Source organism: Cydia amplana, chromosome 6, assembly GCF_948474715.1.
Source record: "Cydia amplana chromosome 6, ilCydAmpl1.1, whole genome shotgun sequence".
Taxonomy (NCBI): domain Eukaryota; kingdom Metazoa; phylum Arthropoda; class Insecta; order Lepidoptera; family Tortricidae; genus Cydia; species Cydia amplana.
The window spans coordinates 19,342,759-19,363,976 of NC_086074.1; the positions used below are offsets into that span (position 1 = coordinate 19,342,759).

The 21,218-nt window shown below is 35.6% G+C and overlaps 1 protein-coding gene across 12 annotated transcripts in view; it reads left to right on the top strand.

The window, feature by feature from the left end:
• The window catches only part of LOC134649042 (disintegrin and metalloproteinase domain-containing protein 11), a 631,585-nt gene that overhangs the window by 468,024 nt on the left and 142,343 nt on the right, over window positions 1-21,218 (top strand). For all 12 annotated transcript variants that reach the window (XM_063503746.1, XM_063503744.1, XM_063503743.1 and 9 more), the window contains one exon: window positions 1,996-2,065. In XM_063503746.1, the coding sequence (XP_063359816.1) occupies window positions 1,996-2,065 (70 nt within the window). The remainder of the gene's footprint in view (window positions 1-1,995; window positions 2,066-21,218) is intronic.

A 21,218-nucleotide genomic window follows, 5' to 3' on the forward strand; every position in this document is an offset into this window, starting at 1 on the left:
TTCGGATCTCTCGCCAAAATTTAATTTTACAAACGACCGACGTTTTGTAAAATGTTAATATATATTTTTTTTGCGATTTGAGCTTTATTAGGATCTTTAGAAAAATATCATATAATATATTTTTCCTAGATATTCATTTGTAACATTGTAAAGCGACTATGAATTATATTCATGGCATATATGACTAATGAAATAAACAAAAAATAAATATATATATTTGAATTGATATTTCTTCCGAACACTAACAAAAACGTAATATTTTACCGTCAAGATCCATACTTCAAGACGGCTTGTCAGTGATAGTGACGTCACGATCACTCCCCCTTTTGTTAGGAGTGTTTCAAGATTAGAGATAATTGCCAGACTGACTATAATTTCTGACTTTTGTATTGTTTTAATGCAATGGGTCCCATATATACATTTGATCCTCGAAAGATTAATCCTGCGGCGATAGCACGGTCGCATTTTATCGCTTGTCACCATGCCTATCACGTTCTAACATGTAAGTGTAAAGTGACGGGCATAGTGACAGGAGATAGGCGAAAAAAATAATATATACAGGGTGATTCATGAGACGTGAGCAGGACTCAGCCTACACAATCAGTAAATGTAAAAGAATCGTTCACCACAAGTAAATACTTTACGTAGAAGTTAAACCTACCCGACATTATTTTTCTAAAGTACCCTACGTGTAAAATGGGGCTGTACAAAATGAATAAGGAGGTAAACGACGAATCATGCACAAAGAAGGTAGTAATAACACAATTTGAAGTCAAAGTAGCATCAGAAGAATCCACAGTAACACCAATCCAGTTGATGCATGCTATCAGAGCAGCTTCACTCCAGGGGGAGGGTTCTGGCGAACACCCTCTCAAGCGGTACTGTTCGATAGTGCCAACTAGTCGACTTGGCGAAACTGAAGGAGACATCGTTCTACACAAGTCCTGGTATTCCTGGTACTCTCACGGGACGTCACCGAGCACCAGAGGGAGAGAATGCAGCAATACTGATCCTGGTACTCTCACGGGACGTCATCGAGCACCAGAGGGGGAGAATGTAATAATACTGATCCTGGTACTCTCACGGGACGTTATCGAGTACCAGAGGGGGAGAATGTAACAATACAAATTCTCACGGTGCGCGGGCTCGAATACTTTCTCGCTCGCACAGTACTGCGTCACACCGGCCAGCCACCGAGGAGCACCGAGCGTGCACGACGATCGCCGATTGGACCGAATAAAAGGCGCAGTCCGCGCCGCATCAGACTTTCAGCTAGCGACTGCCTTAGCGATAGGTACACCTCTGTCCTTTGGCTAGTTTCTATGGGTCGGGAGTTCGATAGCTACTTGCAGTCTTCTCCCTGACCTCCCTAGGTTTAGCTAGTGCCTTGGCGATAGGTCCCGACTGTCCCTTGGCTCTTTGCATCGATAGTGGGCGTGCTCAACCTTGGCGTCTGCTATTCGATTTAATTTAAATAGTTAGGAAGTAACCAGTTTGTATGTACCCGATAAATGTATGCACCTATATATAAGTCAATAAACGTATCGTTGACATTGGCGTTTGAGTAAATCTCCTACCTACCCTACATTGTTATATTTTTTGGTAAGGACAAATTTAATTATCTACAATCAGGGATACCCTACAACATTTAATTAACAAAGATAAAACCTTTTTAACCGTTATGACAGCACTTTGAGTACCTATGAAGAAAATAAAAATGTCACACTTGAGTGACATACGATTTTTAAAAAGTAACCAGACTCCGATGACATTCAATTTGGCACTTGTTATGGATAAAACAAAGAGGGTGACCATAAATGTCGTAAATAAATTTTCAACTTTTTTTTAAACAGTGTAAAATAAATTAAAGTTCTCACAAATGCTAGTACGAACCAGTTGTTTATAACTTACTGTATGCGTGGGCTTGATCCTGCTCACGTCTCCTGAATCACCCTGTATATATTCAAACACTAACTTTTTTTATTTTGTCCACAGGCAACTGCTAGCACCAAACCTGAAACAAACACACTTCCTGTCCAACGGCGTCGAAACTGAAATAAGACAAGTAAGTCTATTAACTAATCATGTTAATATAAATAACAAGACCCTACAAAAATGTATGATTCCTTATTGAATAGTTTCATGTAAATATTAGTACATAATATTAAGTTCTGTGTACACTTGCTAAATTAATGAGGGCTCTTTTTGGTGTATTCCCATTTGTTCCCCCGGATGTATGGCGGCGGTCACGTCACGTGGGGTGGGGCGGATACATATGGGAAAACCATATGGGCAAAAGAAAAAAAAAACTTATTAATTTCGTTTAGGTTTGCAAATGTGAACACATGAAAAGACCATATAAATTTGTATTCACATCTTTCATATTTTTACTTATCTCTATTGCCCTGTCACATTTGACATAGCATGCCTTCTTATCAGTCTTTTATATATGTTTTCTACTCCCGTACTTTTATTTGTCATTTAAAGGGCCGTGCACACACCTTTAAAACCCTACCTTATAGTTGTCAAGACAAGTCTTTAGTCTATTCCCCAAAAAAGAATTTACGATTTTACGATACTTCGTGTAATGACCACTTAAAAAATATTAAATGAAATACAGTGTTGCCAACCTTATTTTAAATGTCATCTCTGACAAATAAGTGAACCATAGACATGTTTTTTTTTTTTAATTTCATTCATACATTCATTCTTTTCCCGCCCGTACCCTCCATTTTTTCTACTTCTTGAATGAAAAATATTTGTTAAATTTACAATTTTATTTCAAAGTAAGTGATTGGTCGTAGAAAAAGTATTGTATGCAACGTTGTTTAACTAAGTCAAAAAATACTCGTGGCGTCTTTATTAACAATTTTCGGCTTCGCCTCAAATTGTTACTCACGCCACTCGCCTTTTTTGACCTCTCTTAAACAACGGTTGCATAAAATACTATTAATAAATTCCTCAGTGCTTGCTACCACCTTTTACTTGCATTATACTTTTTATACAAAACTTCATTCAGTTTAAACTCTAACAGTAAATGCGCAAGTATTCAGAACAATTTCACCTTTTACCTTCCACACGAGATACTTACAAGAGTGAATCTCCACATAGCAGTATCGTAAAGCGCCATCTAGTGCGATTTATGCAGAAACTTTTAATCGTGGGCAACAAAACTCTTGCACCGAGATTAAGTGCTGTAAATAGATTGCTTCCCGGCAAAGTGGAAAGAAAACTGCAGTTTAGATAAAATACTATGAGCGTCTGCGTAAACCTCTAGCCGTTAGTGGGGTTGTACAGATTTTATAACCTCACTTCGCTACTTTACAAGAATTACAAGAATACTGAACTTTGCATGAACCTTGTATAGAATTGTACAACGGGACTTAATCGCGTATTTAAGTTTACCTCCGACGTTTCGAGGACGGCGTTGTCCCCGTGGTCCCGGAGAAGACTCGCTAAATTTGACATCAACATCTAGCCGTGCCAGTTTTTCGAACTATCCGCACTTTACCTTGGCCTTGTTTAAATCAGCTCGAACGTTATACCCACTAGGGATGTTACTCTGTCAACACACGACACTAACCGAAGCTTGAAGTTCCGTGGTACAATTTAATAATGTGTAAAAATAGTGAACGTTTACTTAAATCAGTACCACCTAGTATATAAAAGTTTTTCGGCACTTCCACTGGACTTACCTAATTTGTTCCTTCAAAAATACTGCAAATTGCTCTTTTAAAACTGTAGGTGTTCCACACAAGCTTCCCTTTAGAACAAGATAACAATTTACATATAAAGTTCTGAAGTTATATCGGAATAAAGAAATCTAGAATATTGAAATTCGCACAGGTAAGTGCTTGAAGGTGGAACATTATTCATGCAAAATGTAAATACGCACAGCACGGCGGGGTAAAGAAAATTGCACAAAGAACTAGCTGAGCTCAAACATAACATAGCATATTTACTCGTGTAGGGAACTAGCTGTTTGCAATAAAATTCAAAATGATTCGTTGATCACTTACTTCCCCAGTAGATAGAGCATTTATTAAGAAGAGTCGTGCTTGTATACCGCTCGCGTCGAATGATAGTCCCTATGATAGTTCCTTGTTGGTTCCTTGATGGTCCCTAGGATTAATTTTATTTTAAAAATAATTGAAGAAATCTGTTTTTACCGTGTTTTTATTACTTAAATTATACATTACTAAATTTACAAAAAATGTCTACAAATATTTGGCATGGCAGCTACTTCATATAAATGAATTGTCAAAGGGGTCATCATTCGACACGAGAGGTATTAACTTAATACCTCTCGTGTCGAAATTAAGCGTATATGTTCAGTTCAGTTGCATGTCCATGTGTAAATTAAACTTACTACAAAAAATAATACCTACAATTTTAGATGCAACAGAGAGGTTCGGTGGTAGAGGACTTTATTAGTCAAGTGTTCGTATAGGTTTCATAATGCGGGATTTATAGGAGGGTAGTCTATTCCGTTCGCATAACTCGCAATATCGGAGTAATGAAGAAATATTGACTGAACATAGGCGGACTTGACACTGTTAGTAAGAATAATAGTGTAGTGATTGCATTGAAATTAAAATTAACTTTCTAAATCAGAGTGACGAAACGATGACAATATTATTTATGTAATTCAATATAAAATAGACAGAATACACAATAATCTTTACGGACCAAAAATAAATGTAGGGAAAATGAACAGTTAGAGATACTTAAATAAGTAATACTAAAAATTAAATTAATGCATTAATATAATAAACTTAATAAAAATGCTTACGTAGAAGGATTTTTCTCATACGGTTCCTCTTGCCCCGAGCCTGCCTTACCCCTTTGAAAGGGGGAATTGTCACCCCTTTGGTATTTGACATTTATTTCAGATCAGCATTTTCGCATCTTATCCTACCTTTCTGCGCGCCTGCCATTATTAATTATAATTACGCCCTTATTAATATTTACAAGGTAATAAAAATACCGGTTAATACGGAGACCGTTCAAAAGCGTAAAGTAATTGAAATTAAACGAGGACCCTTCTCGTTATTACTTGTATACATTTTCCATTAGACAGTATATAATTATTTTGTACTCAAATACGTTAAAATTCCAAATATTTATCCCTACTTTTAATTAGAAATTTGCAGTGCTAACGTCGAGTTTTATAGAAATGTTTCTGATCGTCTTTTTTGAAATTTAAACTCCAATTTCAATATAGGTACTCGTATTGATTGTAAGTTTTTTTATGCCTAAACAATTGAAATCAAAGTCTACAAAAACACTTTTCTACATCCGTATATACATTCGTCAAGATTATTTCCCATCCAACTTACATATGTAGTAAAATTATAAATTTCGCACCTTTTTCTATTGACAAATTGGTTTGCAAGATTAAATACCTACTTTAAACCCTAATAAGAAACGCTAAAAAGTTAATTCGTTATTTATATACGTACAGTAAAATGGGGTGAGTAGGGTTCGCGGGGAGAGTTGGGTTATGAATGGGGAGAGAAGGGATGAAAGGGGGTGAGATGTGTTTTTAGGCTACTGCTACAAATTCCAATGTAGGTATTCCAATTTAAAATGGATCTATAGTAATACTCATAATAAAAAAATCGATCCAACAATCTTCCAAAATCACCTTTGTATGAAAACCCAACTCACCCCAAATACGAGGGACTACGGTGTGAGGTGGGATTTCCTGTTTATCGTCAAAGTTATGAAATGGAACTACCCAAAATAAAATAAAAACTAAAATACAAACGTCCGGAACACTTATTATATACACCATTCAGTTTGCATATGTAAAAATAAAATGTTATCGAGGTTTGAATGTCAGTTTTGCACTTACTCACCCCATTTTACGGTATATTGTTTTGCGAAATGTCTCTGGTATTGCGACTAGATAAAAAATCTGCTCGGAAAAATAGGTAGCGAGATACGAAAAAAAAATGATGTAATTTTTTACTTATTTCGAATAGAAATCTCCACCAGTTCACTTAACAGTCTTGTTAAGTGTGCTTCAGTTAAAACGGTTACAGTCAAGTGTCCTCATCTCCGTTTTCAAAACATTTATTTCTCGCAACATTGTATTGTGAAGTCTCTAGTGTGGCGGATGTTTTCGCCGTCGTGCTGCGAACTTGGATCGTTTTATTCAGTGCACATTTTCTTAGTTATAATATTATACAGGATGATTCATTAGACGTGAGTAGGGGCCCAATTCGGATTTTGTAATAGACATCTATTAGATATCTTTTAGACATCGCCAAGATACGATAACGATATGTTTAAGATCTAACCTGTCAAATTTGACATTTCCGCGATTCTGGAGATACTCTTGAACGATTTCCACAAGATATTACTTAGAGATCTAATTCACATCTAATAGATATCTAACACGATCTATCGTAAAAGTGACATTGGTTGCCCGAATTGCGCTGCAATAGAGAACTAGTTGAAATCTAAACTATAACGTATCTAGAATGGATCTAGTACGTGTCGTCTCTTGTGAATATCTTGAAGTTCGAATACGGCAGTATGACTAAGGCTACACAATCAGTACATGTAGAAGAATCGTTCACCACAATATTTAAGTAAAACAATCACGCTTTTTTTTCTGTTGTTATACTTTTTGGTAAGGACAAATTGAAATATCTACAATCATGGATACCATACAATATTTATTAACAAAGATAAAACCTTTTTAACCGTTATGACAGTACTTTGAGTATGAAGAAAATAAAATGTCACACTTGAGTGAGATACGATTTTTCAAAAGTAACCAGACTCCGATGACATTCAATTTGGCACTTGTTATGGATAAAACAAAGAGGGTGACCATGACTGTCGTAAATTAATTTTTTTTTAAACAGTATAAAATTAATTAAAGTTAATCTCACAAATACTGGTACGAAACAGTTGTTTATAACCTACTGTATCCGTAGGCTTGATCCTGCTCACGTCTCCTGAATCACCCTGTATATGAAGTAGCTACTTGAATATTTTTCGATGAAAATGGACGGTTACTTATACAATTTTAGCTTTACGTGAACGATGGTTGAAAAAAATAGTAGCTAAAAATAAAAACAAGTATTCTCTTAATGTTTTTTTTTTTCATTTAGGACAGCTTTTATGCAATTACTGTACGTCGATAGTTTTGTTTATGGAAACTAGTGTGGCATTCTGTAGTTAAAGTATAATTGCATCAATTATTTCACCGATGAATATCTATAGATCCATAAAAGTTATCGGTAATCTATGTTGCTTTTGATCGAAACATTGCTTTCTCTGTTCGACGAATATATCAAATATTGCTTAACCCATTAATAATGATATCAGAGTTTCATACTTTTGTTTGTAGTTTTTGTTAATTTAAGTAATTACTTACTTTAAGGTATTTTTCACATTCATTAGTGTTTAGTACAAGTGCACACGTTTGCCATTAAACATAAGAAGCAAATTTGTGACCTCTAATCATTTAACACTAACACTATTTAACACTAATCATAGAAGTCTATTATAGAAGGAGTGGAGAAAAAATAATAGCTGTCAAATCAAAGTTACAGAGCCTCGATCATCGCCGGCGAGTCGCATGTCTATCGGTGTTCTATAGGATACATTCTGGAGAGTGCGCACAAGAGCTGCATGACCTGATCCCACCTTCCCCTTTCCATCATCGGACGTCCAGGCACGGGAAGCGAATGCACCCGTTCGTGGTTAATATCCCATTTGTCCGCACAAAACGATTTGCCTCGTCTTTTTTGGTAAGGACGGCTAAGGAATGGAATGCGCTCCCGTCATCTGTATTCCCTGAGAAATATGACCTCGGTCTCTTTAAAGCTAGAGTGAATAGGCTATTACTGAACCGGTGAGCTCCATCTAAGGCTCTGTCTTCACTTTCCATCAGGTGTGACTAGAGCCAGTCGCCGATCAGTTTATAAAAAAAAAAAAAGATAAGTACGTAAATAAAGAGTAATATAGACTATGTCAGCGAAATATAAATTACTTAATTAACATATTATAGACTAGTGCTGTAGACCTCGCCCTGGTAATCAAAAAAAATCTGAATTTTATATGAAAGGAAAAAATGGAAAAAGTTACGCATCCGGCAGGACTTGAATCCGAAAACATCTGGACATACATACGAAAGTATTTATGCTGATAGTGAGACCTCTCCGCTTGGTCAATATATTATTAATTACATTGAACACGATTCTACAACATAAGCACAATAAACATAAGTTACTTCGAATATAAAATATCAAAGCAATAACCAGTAAATCGAGCCACAGGACCGAAGAGATTGCCTCCTTCCCGCATCTTTGAAGTTTTATAGATAACCCGTGTGTGGATCAGAATCGGCTAATCTCGCCCCCGACTGTCACAGAAAATGGGGTTACATTTCAGATCAATTCCAGTGCGGGATGTTGTGTTTGCAAGCGTAGTATCTTACTCTAACTTTGTATATTTTAAAGGATTTTTTATGTCGCAATGTCCTAGTACCTTATATCATTAAAAAAACACCTAGATTAGGAAAAAGTACCAACGATAATTTATGATTATTGATTGTAAAATTGTATGAAGTTCTGCAATCTGGAATGTGTAAAAGATTTCGTGATAGTGCAGTACACTCTTCAAGTCAAAAGTGCCCTTATTCTTTCGCAAACTAGTTACCGATTATATAATACTTGCTTGTCTTAAGATTGAGTTTTATTATGGATATTAACGTAAAGCCTAAAAACGTGGACTGAGGAAGCAGGTTAACTTATATATATAAACTTTTTATATAACTCCTACTGTCTGTCTGTCCATGTATTGTTTACGTCGAAATAAATCATCACTAAAAAAAAGCAGGTTAACTTACAATTTAGGCTGCTTAAACTTTATGAATGTCTTAAACTGACTCGATCAAACCAAACTTAAACAGATTTCACTTAAAACGGCACCTGATACTCAAACCTTAATTCAATTTTTCATAAACCTTCACCCGAACCTAAAACGTATCCAATAATTAAAAGTTTATCCATCGCTCATTGAAGACCTGTCGTCCTGTCCTCCGGCCAATCATTCCGGACGTCGATGGAACTTGGCCAATTCATCAGCAACACAATTAAAGTGTTGAGAAGGTCCTAATTGAGTTTCGTGGAAATTTTCGTATCAGAACTTGGCTTAAGAACTCCCCGATTAAGACGGCCGATGCGCTGGTCTGATTGTTTTTCAATAACTCCGCGATTATGGGCTTTGACTGGGATTATTACAGCCAAGTTTGGGACGATCGAGATGCGAGTTTCATTAGGTTGATTGTCTTTTTGGTTCGCTGTGGCTGGTCTTTTCGGTTTGCTTGAGATAAGATTTGGAGAATCTGCATTTGATTATATACGCGATTGGGTCGAAACCAGTTAATTAGGTTGCCGAAGAAACGCCCAGCCTCCAGAGAGTGCAACCGAAAGATCTAATCTTTCGCCAAAGAAAGTAAACGGAACTTTTTAAGCTGATGTATCTACTTTTCGTTTAACTTTTTGCATGACCTCGCACAACTTTTTACATGATCTTTATTCAGTGAATTATTTCCATATTGAACATTTTATTCCCAAATTCATCCTCCAAGAGAACTAGAGAGTGATTGAAAGGCCATGGCAGGATAAGCTAAGTGAATCTGCCCCCAGCGAGTTTTGGCTTGTAATTTTTTTCGATGATGTGGCTTTGTATTGGTAACAAGTATGCAAAATTTGAGCCCCCAAAAGTTTATAGTTAAAAAAAAACGAAATATGATCTTTTTGCAATATTTTTTTTCTAGGCAGCCGATTTTGACGTGCGTTACGTATAATGTGCATATAGTAAAGACAATTATAAATAATAAATAAAATAAAATAAAAAAGCCTTTTATTTCTTGCATATTACAATGTCAAACATAAAAAATCTACAATACAAATTTATTTAATTTTCTAATAGTCAGTTTTTAGTACTGTTTGGTCACTTATGTACATATTTTGTTTTTTTTTTTACTAGGTGAATTTAGCAAGAACCCCTTCTCAGGTAAAGGCCTCCTCCAGAGTAAGCCAGTCGGATCTATCCTGTGCTTTTTGTATCCAGTTGGTCCCTGCAACCTTTACTATCTCGTCTGACCATCGCGTGTATGGTTTGCCGCTGTTACGCTTTCCTGGTGGTCCTAGCCATGTCGTTACTTGTTTTGCCCATCTATTGGACTTCATCCTGGCGACATGTCCTGCCCATCTCCATTTTTGTTTTTTTGCGTATTTGAGCGCGTCAATCACGTTAGTTTTGGATCTAATAATGCTGTGCTTAATTTACTGGATTTTTCTAATATTTGTCATACTTCTTTCCATACTTCTTTGGCATGTAATTATTTTGTTTTTGCGCGGCGTACGTGAGCGATTGTAGTAAACATGAGTCCATAATTTTCTTTTTAAATTTAATAGGAATTGTGCTCTTCAATATTTCTTTTTGGCTCCAGAATTTGTTCCACGTGATCTTGATTCTCCTATCAACTTCATGTTCGCTATTTCTCATATCAAATGAGATTTGCTTCCCAAGGTATATATAGTTTTTAACGTACTCCATTACGGTATCTCCAATATGCATTGGTTGTTGTGTAGTCATTATTTTTGATTTGCTGAAATTTATTTCTAGCCCTGTCACTCTACTGGCAGTCTGCAGGGTGAGTATCATGTATTTTAGGTCTGAAAAGCGTTCTGAAAGCAAGACGATGTCGTCTGCGAATCTTAGGTGATGTAGGTAGCTACCGTTTATAGGCAGTCCACGGCCAGACCAATTCAGCTTGCTAATTATCGACTCTAGCACTGCAATGAATATCTTGGGTGATATGGGATCGCCTTGCCTTACGCCACGTTCAATTTGTATTGGCGGGCCGATTGTTTCCAGTTGGACTCTACTCGTGGTATGTTTGTAGAGTTGTTTTAAGATATCAATGTACTGGAGCTCTACTTGTTGTTCTTTTAATGCCTCCCATATTGACGAGTGAGATAGGTAAAGACAATTATATGACATTAATTATAGGATATATTGCCATACAAAAAAGAAAAAAAAAATACAATAACTTTTTTCAAAAAAAAATATTACTGTCACGTCAGCGATACCTCCAAATTTGATACCACTTATAAACAAATATATATTTTTTTTAAATAATTGGACAAATTGGATTGCTTTCCTGTAATCCATTATTAATTAATGTTTATATCTAATAAATATTCGAAGTTCATGTGAATAACCGGCACAGAGGGACATTTTTTAAAAATTTTATTTTATAAGTTACCAGTGTTCATCATTATAAGCAATATAAGTATGCACGTTTCTATAAAGATTTTATAATCGAGTAGTTTTGACGAGCGGGTACCTATAGAAAATGTGTAGTGATGTATTTAATTAAAAAAACACCTTGTTCTCCCACAGATAAAATTAAGTAAATGCATTTATTTTGTAACTTATTAAAGAGGCTAGCTTTGGTGAACAGTAATAACAAATTTTTTTTGAAGTAATTGTATTTTTTTTTGTATGGAAATATATCCTAGAATTACTGTCATATCATTGTCTTTACTATATGCACATTATACGTGACGCACGTCAAAATCGGCCGGCTAGAAAAAAAAATTTGCAAGAAGATCATATTTCGTTTTTTTTAAACTATAGACTTTTGGGGCTGAAATTTTGCATACTTGTTAGTCTTGTTACCAAATACAAAGCCACATCATCGAAAAAAACTACAAGCCAAAACGCGCTGGGGGCAGATTCACTTAGCTTATCCTGCCATGGCCTTTACTAAAGTGCTACAACATACTCGAAACAAAAGTGGTACAGTCAGCAGCAGAAGTTGGTAAGCGGGCGAGATTTTGGGTGTCATTCTGAATCCCTAACAACGTTTGTCCTAAAGTCACTTGCCCTAACTGGTTTGTCCTAATGAGCACATGCCATAACGATCAATTGTCATAACGACTATTTTCCATAATGTAAGGTTCTGAAAAATAGTTAGGTTTTAGAACTTGCTGCCACAAAAGTGGGTTAGGTTAGGGTTCAACTGCGACCCTCGCAAAAAAGAAAATATGCATAATAACTTTAGGATAAGTAATCAACATTAGGATAACCAAAATTAGGGTTTTTAGTGTTAGGACAACTGATCATTATGACAAACAATATTAGGGAATGCATCGATAGGAGAAAAGACTTTAGGGATTTAGATATAGATCCGAGATTTTCTATTCAAAATTACCTTGACGCGCTCTTATTCTCTTAACAATAAAGTCGCGTCAAGATCATTTTGAACACCTCGCCCGCTTAGCAACTATTGCTACTGATTGTACTAGCTACCTACCTTAAGTCACCTACTATAAGTTAAACCTTACCCTACCTGCTTTTAGAGCAGATCGATTGCAACAACTTTAATTAAACCGGCTAAGTCTGCCGGTTTTAATTGCAAGCCCACAGTCTTTTTGCAAACAAAATGATGGTCCAGATTAAAAGTTTTATTCTCAAAGTAACTGCAGTGCGGCAGCAGCAGCGGTTGTCCATTTTTTTGTCCGGTGTCTTTAAGGTTCTGCGAATCCCGAGATTGGAACTTTACGCTATAATTCTACGAAAAGCCGCGGTCCTGGGTTCGAATCCTGGTAAGGGCATTTATTTGTGTGATTAACGCAGATATTTGTTCCTGAGTCTTGGGTGTTTTATATGTATTTATGTATTTGTATATTATATATTTCGTTGTCTGAGTACCCACAACACAAGCCTTCTTGAGCTTACTGTGGGACTTAGTCAATCTGTGTAAGAATGTCCTATAATATTTATTTATTTATTTATTTATTATACATACGACCCCATCATTAAAAGCAATATCTACGAAAAAATATTGTGTCTACATTGATAATTAATGTGACAGTATAATTTATGTCTTGACTTGACTAATCCCGACACTCAAAAACCTGAAATTTCCTGCAAAAAACTCCCAAAAGAAATTAAGACATTAACCAATGTCCTTGCAATTTTTCATCATCAGTAACATTTCCGCGACAGCGATCCTATCAGCCCATTTCTACCTTATATCGTCGAACATAAGGGTGCTTTTAGGGCGTTTAGAATCGGCGTATTCGCCGATTTGATCCGGCGTCGTGTTAAATTGAGGTTCCCGTACTGCGATAGGGAAATGGGATCTGTGCAATCGCGTAAGCCAATCGCCATTTAATCCTGGACGATGAAATGAGAAATATTTTCAATTTAGAAAACATACAGAATAAAAACGTTTGGAAAAACAATATGCAATTGTGTCGGGTGAAGGCGTTTCGTTGTGAGTTTGGTCTAATTTAAATTATGGGTATTTTGTTGTTTGACGTGATTTCCTCGATTTCAAAATATTGTTTACCTATAAATTAAAATGTACTGCATTGAAAGTGGCCCTTTTGTGTTCTGTGGCATTATAATATTTATTATATTATATTATTTGTGTCTTTCTATTTATGATATCTGTACATTTTTTTTACAGAGTTTTGTCTTATTTTAGTGTTACTTATATTATAACGCTTTATAATAAAATACATTTGGATTTGTTATGTTTCTAAATGTTTCTTAGAAAACTTCTCAGTATGTTAGTATAACTTGCACTCGTTTTTATTAGGGTTCCGTAGCCAAATGGCAAAAAACGGAACCCTTATGGATTCGTCATATCTGTCTGTCTGTCTGTCTGTCCGTCTGTCCGTCTGTCTGTCCGTCCGTATGTCACAGCCACTTTTTTCCGAAACTATAAGAACTATACTGTTGAAACTTGGTAAGTAGATGTATTCTGTGAACCGCATTAAGATTTTCCCACAAAAATAGAAAAAAAACAATAAATTTTGGGGGTCTCCATACTTAGAACTGAAACTCAAATTTTTTTTTTCATCAAACCCATACGTGTGGGATATCTATGGATAGGTCTTCAAAAATGATATTGAGGTTTCTAATATCATTTTTTTCTAAACTAAATAGTTTGCGCGAGAGACACTTCCAAAGTGGTGCTTTTCACGAATATTTTTTATTTAAAATTGTTCAATTTGATACCAGACCAGTAACAAAAATAGCATACAGTAACAAAAATTATCCTTAGTAAAAAATAAAATCTAGCAAAACATTTTTATAACATAACCCTTTAAGTGCATATCAAAAATGACCACCAAACATCTTATTTTTGTATTTTTTCGTAATACAGAATTTTTAGGACTTTAAAGAGGCTGCGAGGCTTAAACCTTGTTTAGTTTTTATCTGGACCGTCAAAGGTTTAATGTAGACTGTCGCATTTCATATTTGCTAAACCGGAATTATTTCAACAGAGCGGACTATTCGTGTTTTTTTTTTTGGCAAATCGTCTACTCTTTGGCCTCATATACTCGTATATCAAAAAAAAGAGGCTAGTTTTTTCCGTAAGTTGGAAGGTATTTGCAGGTTTCATTGGGGCCGATTAGATTACTGTCCCTTGGGCCGTTTTAGGGTAGAACCGAAAGTGTATTATGAAGAGGACATTACATACCTTTAAAAAATTTATCCCACGGCCACATCACCCCTAAACAATATTAACAGATGCTTCGCATAAAATCTTAACAGTCCAGGGAAAGGTTAACGAAACAAAGACTTGATTTTGTATTAAATATATCGCGTATAATGAATTTTAAATATTCTTACATCGTTACATCCCGGCTCCCCGACTTTCAATCCCTTTACAGCGCTCTTGGTCATCTGAGTTGAGAGTTTTATTGGAATAGCTATCGCTGTAACCGAATACAATATTCATAATTTATTTTATAATTTGATTACCTATAGTTCTATTATTACTTAATTAGGTACTTAATTTTACAGCGCATTGGCTGTAAGGCTGTAAATGCTTTATTTCAATAAATAAATAATTAAATAGGGGTTAAAGTCAACCTGTTTACTGAAAGAGAAAGAGAACTGAGAACATTAGATCATTTAGAAAAAATGGACTCTCATCAATTTCTCTGCTTTGCATGGACTAGATGGAGTGCTTTTCATGGGCCGAAAAACAACTGCCAACACTGATATCGGAGCCGAGTATACAAATCGACGTATTCGCTTCCGAGGGAGGGTCTGAAATAAATTGCCGCGTACCGAACCACGGGCGGGGGAGAGGTGAGGAAATTCAAATTGGATTGAAGGAAGTTTAGATTGGATTGAATTTTCTCGCCACCTTGTTTAATTTAGTAAGGGCTGATGCACGGCTCTTGTACGGAGGTTTCCTTGGAATTTCTTTTGAGCCACTTAAATTGTGATCTGATTTATGGCAGGGCAAACAACTTTTTGACACAAATTCTAATAAGAGTTTACATCTGAGCTGAATATGTCTGTGCTGTCTGTGTGTCCTCGTGCGTCCGGAAATATGACCAAAAATGGCTACTGCCTGGATTTCACAAGATAGCTACCGGGGGAAACATTTTTCAAAATTTTAGACCCAGTAGTTTGGGAGATAAGGGGGGGAAGGTCGAACAGACGCACGAGTGATAAGATAAGTTAAGTTTTTTCTTTTGTAGTACGGAACCTTAAAAAGGGATGGCTAAGCGACTTGAGTAGGTACATACTGTAAAGAGTGGTCAAAAATTTAATCAATGGGGTCAAGGTGAGAACAAAGGCCTCATAGTAGGGAGACACTAAGTGGCTTATAAAAGAGACTCTAAAACTCTAAAGTTTCATAGCAAGTATTAAAATTGTATCTTAATTCACTTAGAATTTAGTCACTAAATTCACCATAACCTTTTTGATTTTGGGATTTCTATAATGAGTATGTACATCATCATTAGCCTTAGCGTCTAATGCAGACGAATTATGGCGTAAAACTGGAGAAATGTCCTAATACACCGCCTGGGATGAAATTAAGGAAACGCAGGGATGCCCAGCACCTGCATTACCTTCTCGACTTCACTGTCTTATCCCACAGGAAAGGAGAGCCAATACGTGTGGAGACAGGTCAGCTGCAGGAATCTGCCGCTTATTTCAGGTTGGACCCTACTCGCGCCTTACGGAAACTCCATTCCGGGTTTTATTTTGGAGTATCCTTCTCCTAGATGGATTGCAAACCAATGCTAAGAGGACGACCATCTCCCCTGTAACGAAATACCTTCTTGCTTCGTTTGTGGAGTATATACATACAGTGTTTCTTTATTATTCTATCCACGTAAAGCATTTGGTTTATATTTTGGAGGAGAAAAAATCAGAAATCGAAGTTTTTACATCGACTCCCCTTATTTGTTAAGTAGACTTTGCTTTAAAACTCCCCGCTTGAACACACGACGTCGTGATAAATTATTCCATATTCCCTTTACTAAAAAGAAATACAAATGAAACTCCTTTCTGATAAGAGCTTGTAGATTCAACAATGATATTTTTTCAAAAATTTATATATTTAATGACTCCTTGACTAAATTTAAACATCAAGTACTTTTGATTTTAAATTAACAAACGAATTAAAGACACTGTAACTACACTTTAATTGCGTATTTAATGTATAAAAATAGTTATATCTCATTAATTTAAGCCCTTGTCCTTATTTGACTGTTGTTGTTAATTTTTAAAATCTAGTTATCCCGAATTTTGTTATTCTTGAATGAGCTAGTAAGTGGTGGCAACTGTATTGGTTTATGAATTATGTATAGACATTAGTTATAAGAAACATGTACCGTTTGTGCCCAAATAAACATTAAAACATTAAAACATCGACGAAATTTCGGCTCAAATTTCCGTTCAGGACAAAGATTCTAGGTCAGAATATTCACTCCGACCGTGTACTAAAAAGCAGTATGCCACTTGAGAGTCGCGACAGATACGATATTTTGGTATCAAGAGTCCTATGTCTTGAGCTGTTATCTATCACTTTCCAGCGCATCATTTCTGCAACCAATGTGTTGTTTATAATGACGCCTAGTTGATAAAAAAAGGTAAAGGTCTTGCTTAGACTGGATAGCTTGCGATGCGTACTTATAGTGACTCTGATAGTAAGGCAGTTGTTGAATCTATTCTAAAATGGCGGCGTAAATGAATGTATGTAACGTGTAGCTTCTGGCTTGTTGGTGGATAGTGGTCGTGTTATTCCTATTTCGAAATTATGTGCAATCCTACGCTGCTTTGAGGAATACTTACTCTACACAGTTTGATTTGTAGATATTTCAAATATAACCCTGTGATGGTTGTTGGAATAGACGCTTCTGGGTTATATTTAACAGAAATGTTGTCTGGTCTGTCTGAATGCTTGTCTATTTGATGGTGGCATAGCCTGCTCACCTGCTTATTAGTTGACCTATTAAGTAAGCCATATTTGATCTTTATGTTAGTATGATATGTTAAATACGCATAATAATAAAACTGATCCAGGGAAAACTAACCAAAATATTGAAAAAAGGCCCTTTAAAATCTGTTACTATTAGGTAAACCACTTTTTTGTTAGTCTATTTTAGTTTCCCACTGCTGGGCCACCCATCATCTTCTTTTAAGTACCTTTACATTGGTGACAGTTTGTTGTTTTCCTTGAAGCCCAGTTAGTAGTCATTTTGTCCCACATTTACGGGTGCTTCAGACTTTTAAACCAGACTTTAAAATATATATTTTTTGAGCTGGCAATTTTCTTTTTTTTTTAACTTTATTGCACGATAAACATTTTACAAATGGCGGACTTAATGCCTTAAGCCATTCTCTACCTCTCTCTCTCTCTAAAAATTTTACTTAGTGCAGGATTCACAAATCAGGTTATTCTTAACAATATTCTAATTATATACTTGGCTATATGAATGTTAAGACTTCATATTGGAAGATCTCAGATATTTTCGGCAAAAAAATCATTCCTAAGAAAAGAAATAAAATACGTGATTTATTACATTCGCTTGTGTCAAGTCAAGCCAGATTGAGAGTCATTATACAGCCACTACATGATGTAATTACAAAGCTCTAGGGCCGGCTAAGTGCCGCCTACAATACGTTTTAATTATGACATCAAAAGACGAGACTCCCAGCCTTTTTGATATCGGTATAAAAGCCTTACGAAACACGTTCCTTTTGTCCTGTAAATACATAAGACCTTACATGGATTTCAGCTATGTACGTGTTTATTTGGGTAATATCATGTATACGCAGACAATGAGTACGTTTTGTATAGAAATTGTGAACAAAATATCCATTTCATTCGCTTTTACTTATAGCAAAATTTAACGAAATTATTTAGAAAAGTAATTATAATTATTTTGCAATGTAGATAAAGACATAATTGTATAGAAAACCGACGTCGCAATAAAAAGTAGGTACGAGTAAGTGTATGACCCAAGTATATAAACTAGTATCGCACTTATTATACTTCATAACAATTATAAAAATATTGTTTATGCCATCAAAGAGACCTCAGTTAATCGCGATCTACAGACAATCGATATAATCCTCCATAATCCTATATAATCCTTCATCTTTACTTTACATGTCTTATTAATAAATCCCATTTAACTGGTCCAAGAATTTGCATGCAATTTTCGTTAAGTACATTGTGGTAGGTAGTCGAACGACTGAATTCATTATACTTACTACTTATTCTTACTCCTAGTACGCTTATAGCTTTGTGACGTGTAAAATTATTTATGATTTTATCGATAATAACTCAATCTCAATATCTCAATCAATTTCACGTATGTATCGAATATTACATGCAAATTCTTGAACAGTCTAAATAGAGCTTAATTCTACTGTTGTATTTGTTTAACTCTATCGTGTAAAGCGACCATCCTTTATTCCCGCATCAGACATTAAGCATTGCCGGACAAACAGATGGACGGAGCTTAATTACAAGCGTGGCTCGCTTATTCCTACGAGAGGAAACATGGCTTTGTGAATGAATGTATTTATTTGTATTAAACATGGAGTATAATACTCGTAATAACTTGCACAAGGCACGTAAAAACGTAACAGTCGTTTAATTTGTGTAAATAATAAAAATAAAAACATTGACGATAGATTGCGTAGAATTTTTTCAAAAGTTAGCTGGAAGAGAGAGAGCTGTGAGAGTTAGCTGGGAGAGGTTAGGTATTAGGGATAAGTTCGCCTTTTTACATATACTTACATCGTTTACTCTGTTGTTTCTGTTTTGTGTAAACTTGTTTACTTATGTACAATAAACTAACATAGATACATACTTAATGCAATTTATTCAAAATTTTCATACACATTTTAGGTCGCATTAAGTGCCCCCAAAGCGTTTATTTTTATAGAATTCGGAGCTTTCATGCATTTTATTAAAAAAATATATAATTTTAAGTTGCTTTTAATGTAAAAATAACAACACAAGTTATTGGACCATCATGAAAAATCCGATAAATGGTAAAGTGTATAAACCGATATATTGTCTGAGACATTTTATCATTTTAGGTAGATAGTCGTAATAGCCAATGAGAATAATACAATTGTTTAAGTATTGCCTCATTTCCTAAATTTCAATTCGGACTAAGCTGGCACATAAAAATTATAATTTACGATTTAACTCTTATTGCCATAATAAACCGTCCACCGCTTAAATGTTATCCAAGCTCGTGATATTTTTCATTAGTTTAAAGAATGATTCTTTACTTTTATAAGATTGTAAGCCTTCTCCATTTTTCATCTGAAGCGTCCGTTCCTAATTATACCCTCACTGTCGTCTTACCGAGATGACTGCGTATATATTCCTACAGTATTACGGGCGCAGAGTCGTACGCTGAGGGGAACCAGTATTAAGTACAAGCACCAGATTATTTTCATTTAAAAGAATTATCTCTTGTCACTGCAGCTATTTCCTTTTGCTCACAGTGTAAGTTCTTTCAACTCTTGGTAAAGTAGGAGTATGATTCTTCATTGGTCCCTTTCTCTTTCAAGAAGGGCTAAGATGGCCGGCTCTTTATCATTTGTCACCATGCCTGTCACGTTCTAACAAGTATGTGAGTGCGAAAGTGACGTATGCCATGATAAAAACGCGACCGTGATACCGCTGCAGGACGCTATTCAGAACTTCCCTCTATAAGTTCTTAAAATCCTCTAAATTCCAAAAAACTTTATTTGTATTACTATTTGGAGCATAGTGTCCCATTTGGCCGAGCGCATTGTACGAATGACCTTGATTTGCCGCTCGTCGCGCCGCCGATCGCGTGCGCTCAGTCCGTGGCCTTATATGTCGCGCAAGTTGAGTGAGAGTACAGACTTACTTTAGTTTTAATTAAAGCCCATCTTTCCTATTTTATATATTGTACGGCTACCTAAACATTTGAGTCGCCTATTTCCCGTGAAGGGATTAGAACAACATCAGAGTTTCATATATCACTGCTTATTTTATTTTTTTAAACCCGGCAATGCTTAGTGATGAAAAGTAATTTCACTTTTTCCCGGACATTTATTAATTTTGCACGCTTGATGTGACACAGATTGGTAATTGGGGGAATGTCGCCAATTTTAGTGTAGTATGTATCTGGACAGTAACAAAGCAACTATTCACTCTCCGAACCCAATACGTACATATAATATTAACGAAATTCAGTGAAGCGACATTCGCGCACCGGTGAACAACCCCTCAATATTTAGATGAAAAACCTATCAAAGGAGTACAAATAGTATCATATTAAAGAACTAGGAAATCCAACCTTCCCTCAGTTGTGAGGTCGAATTTTGAGGAAGTGTTATTGCAATGTGAGACATAAATTTAGTTCTGATGATGGTGTTTCTAAACGGTTCATAAACGGTTTTGGTCCGATTGATGCTTATTTTAAAGACTATAAACTCTAAGTACTAGAAATAAAGTAGAATTTTACTAATGCTGTAATTATGTAATGCGACATGCTAATAGGCAGACCAAAAAATTTGGAGCGATAGAATAAAAATTTCACTTTAAAAATAAATTAAGTTTCATTTCTCTTCTCTTCGTCGTATAGGTTATAAATTTTCGAGAGGTTTTTATAAGTCTCTCGAAAAAGTATTCCCCACGACAGACTAATCAACGTCCCCGGCAATAACATTATTCCTCGAAAAATTCTACGTTATAAATTTACGTCGCAACAATTCGGCGCTCATTAATCACCCGAATGTGTTCTTCTGTAACATCATTATGTCCTGTCTCGTTAAAATGGTTAAAGTTTTTAAACGACTATTAAAAGCTATGGAGGAAACCACTTATTAATGTCACCAGCACGGCTAGCACATGATGGGCG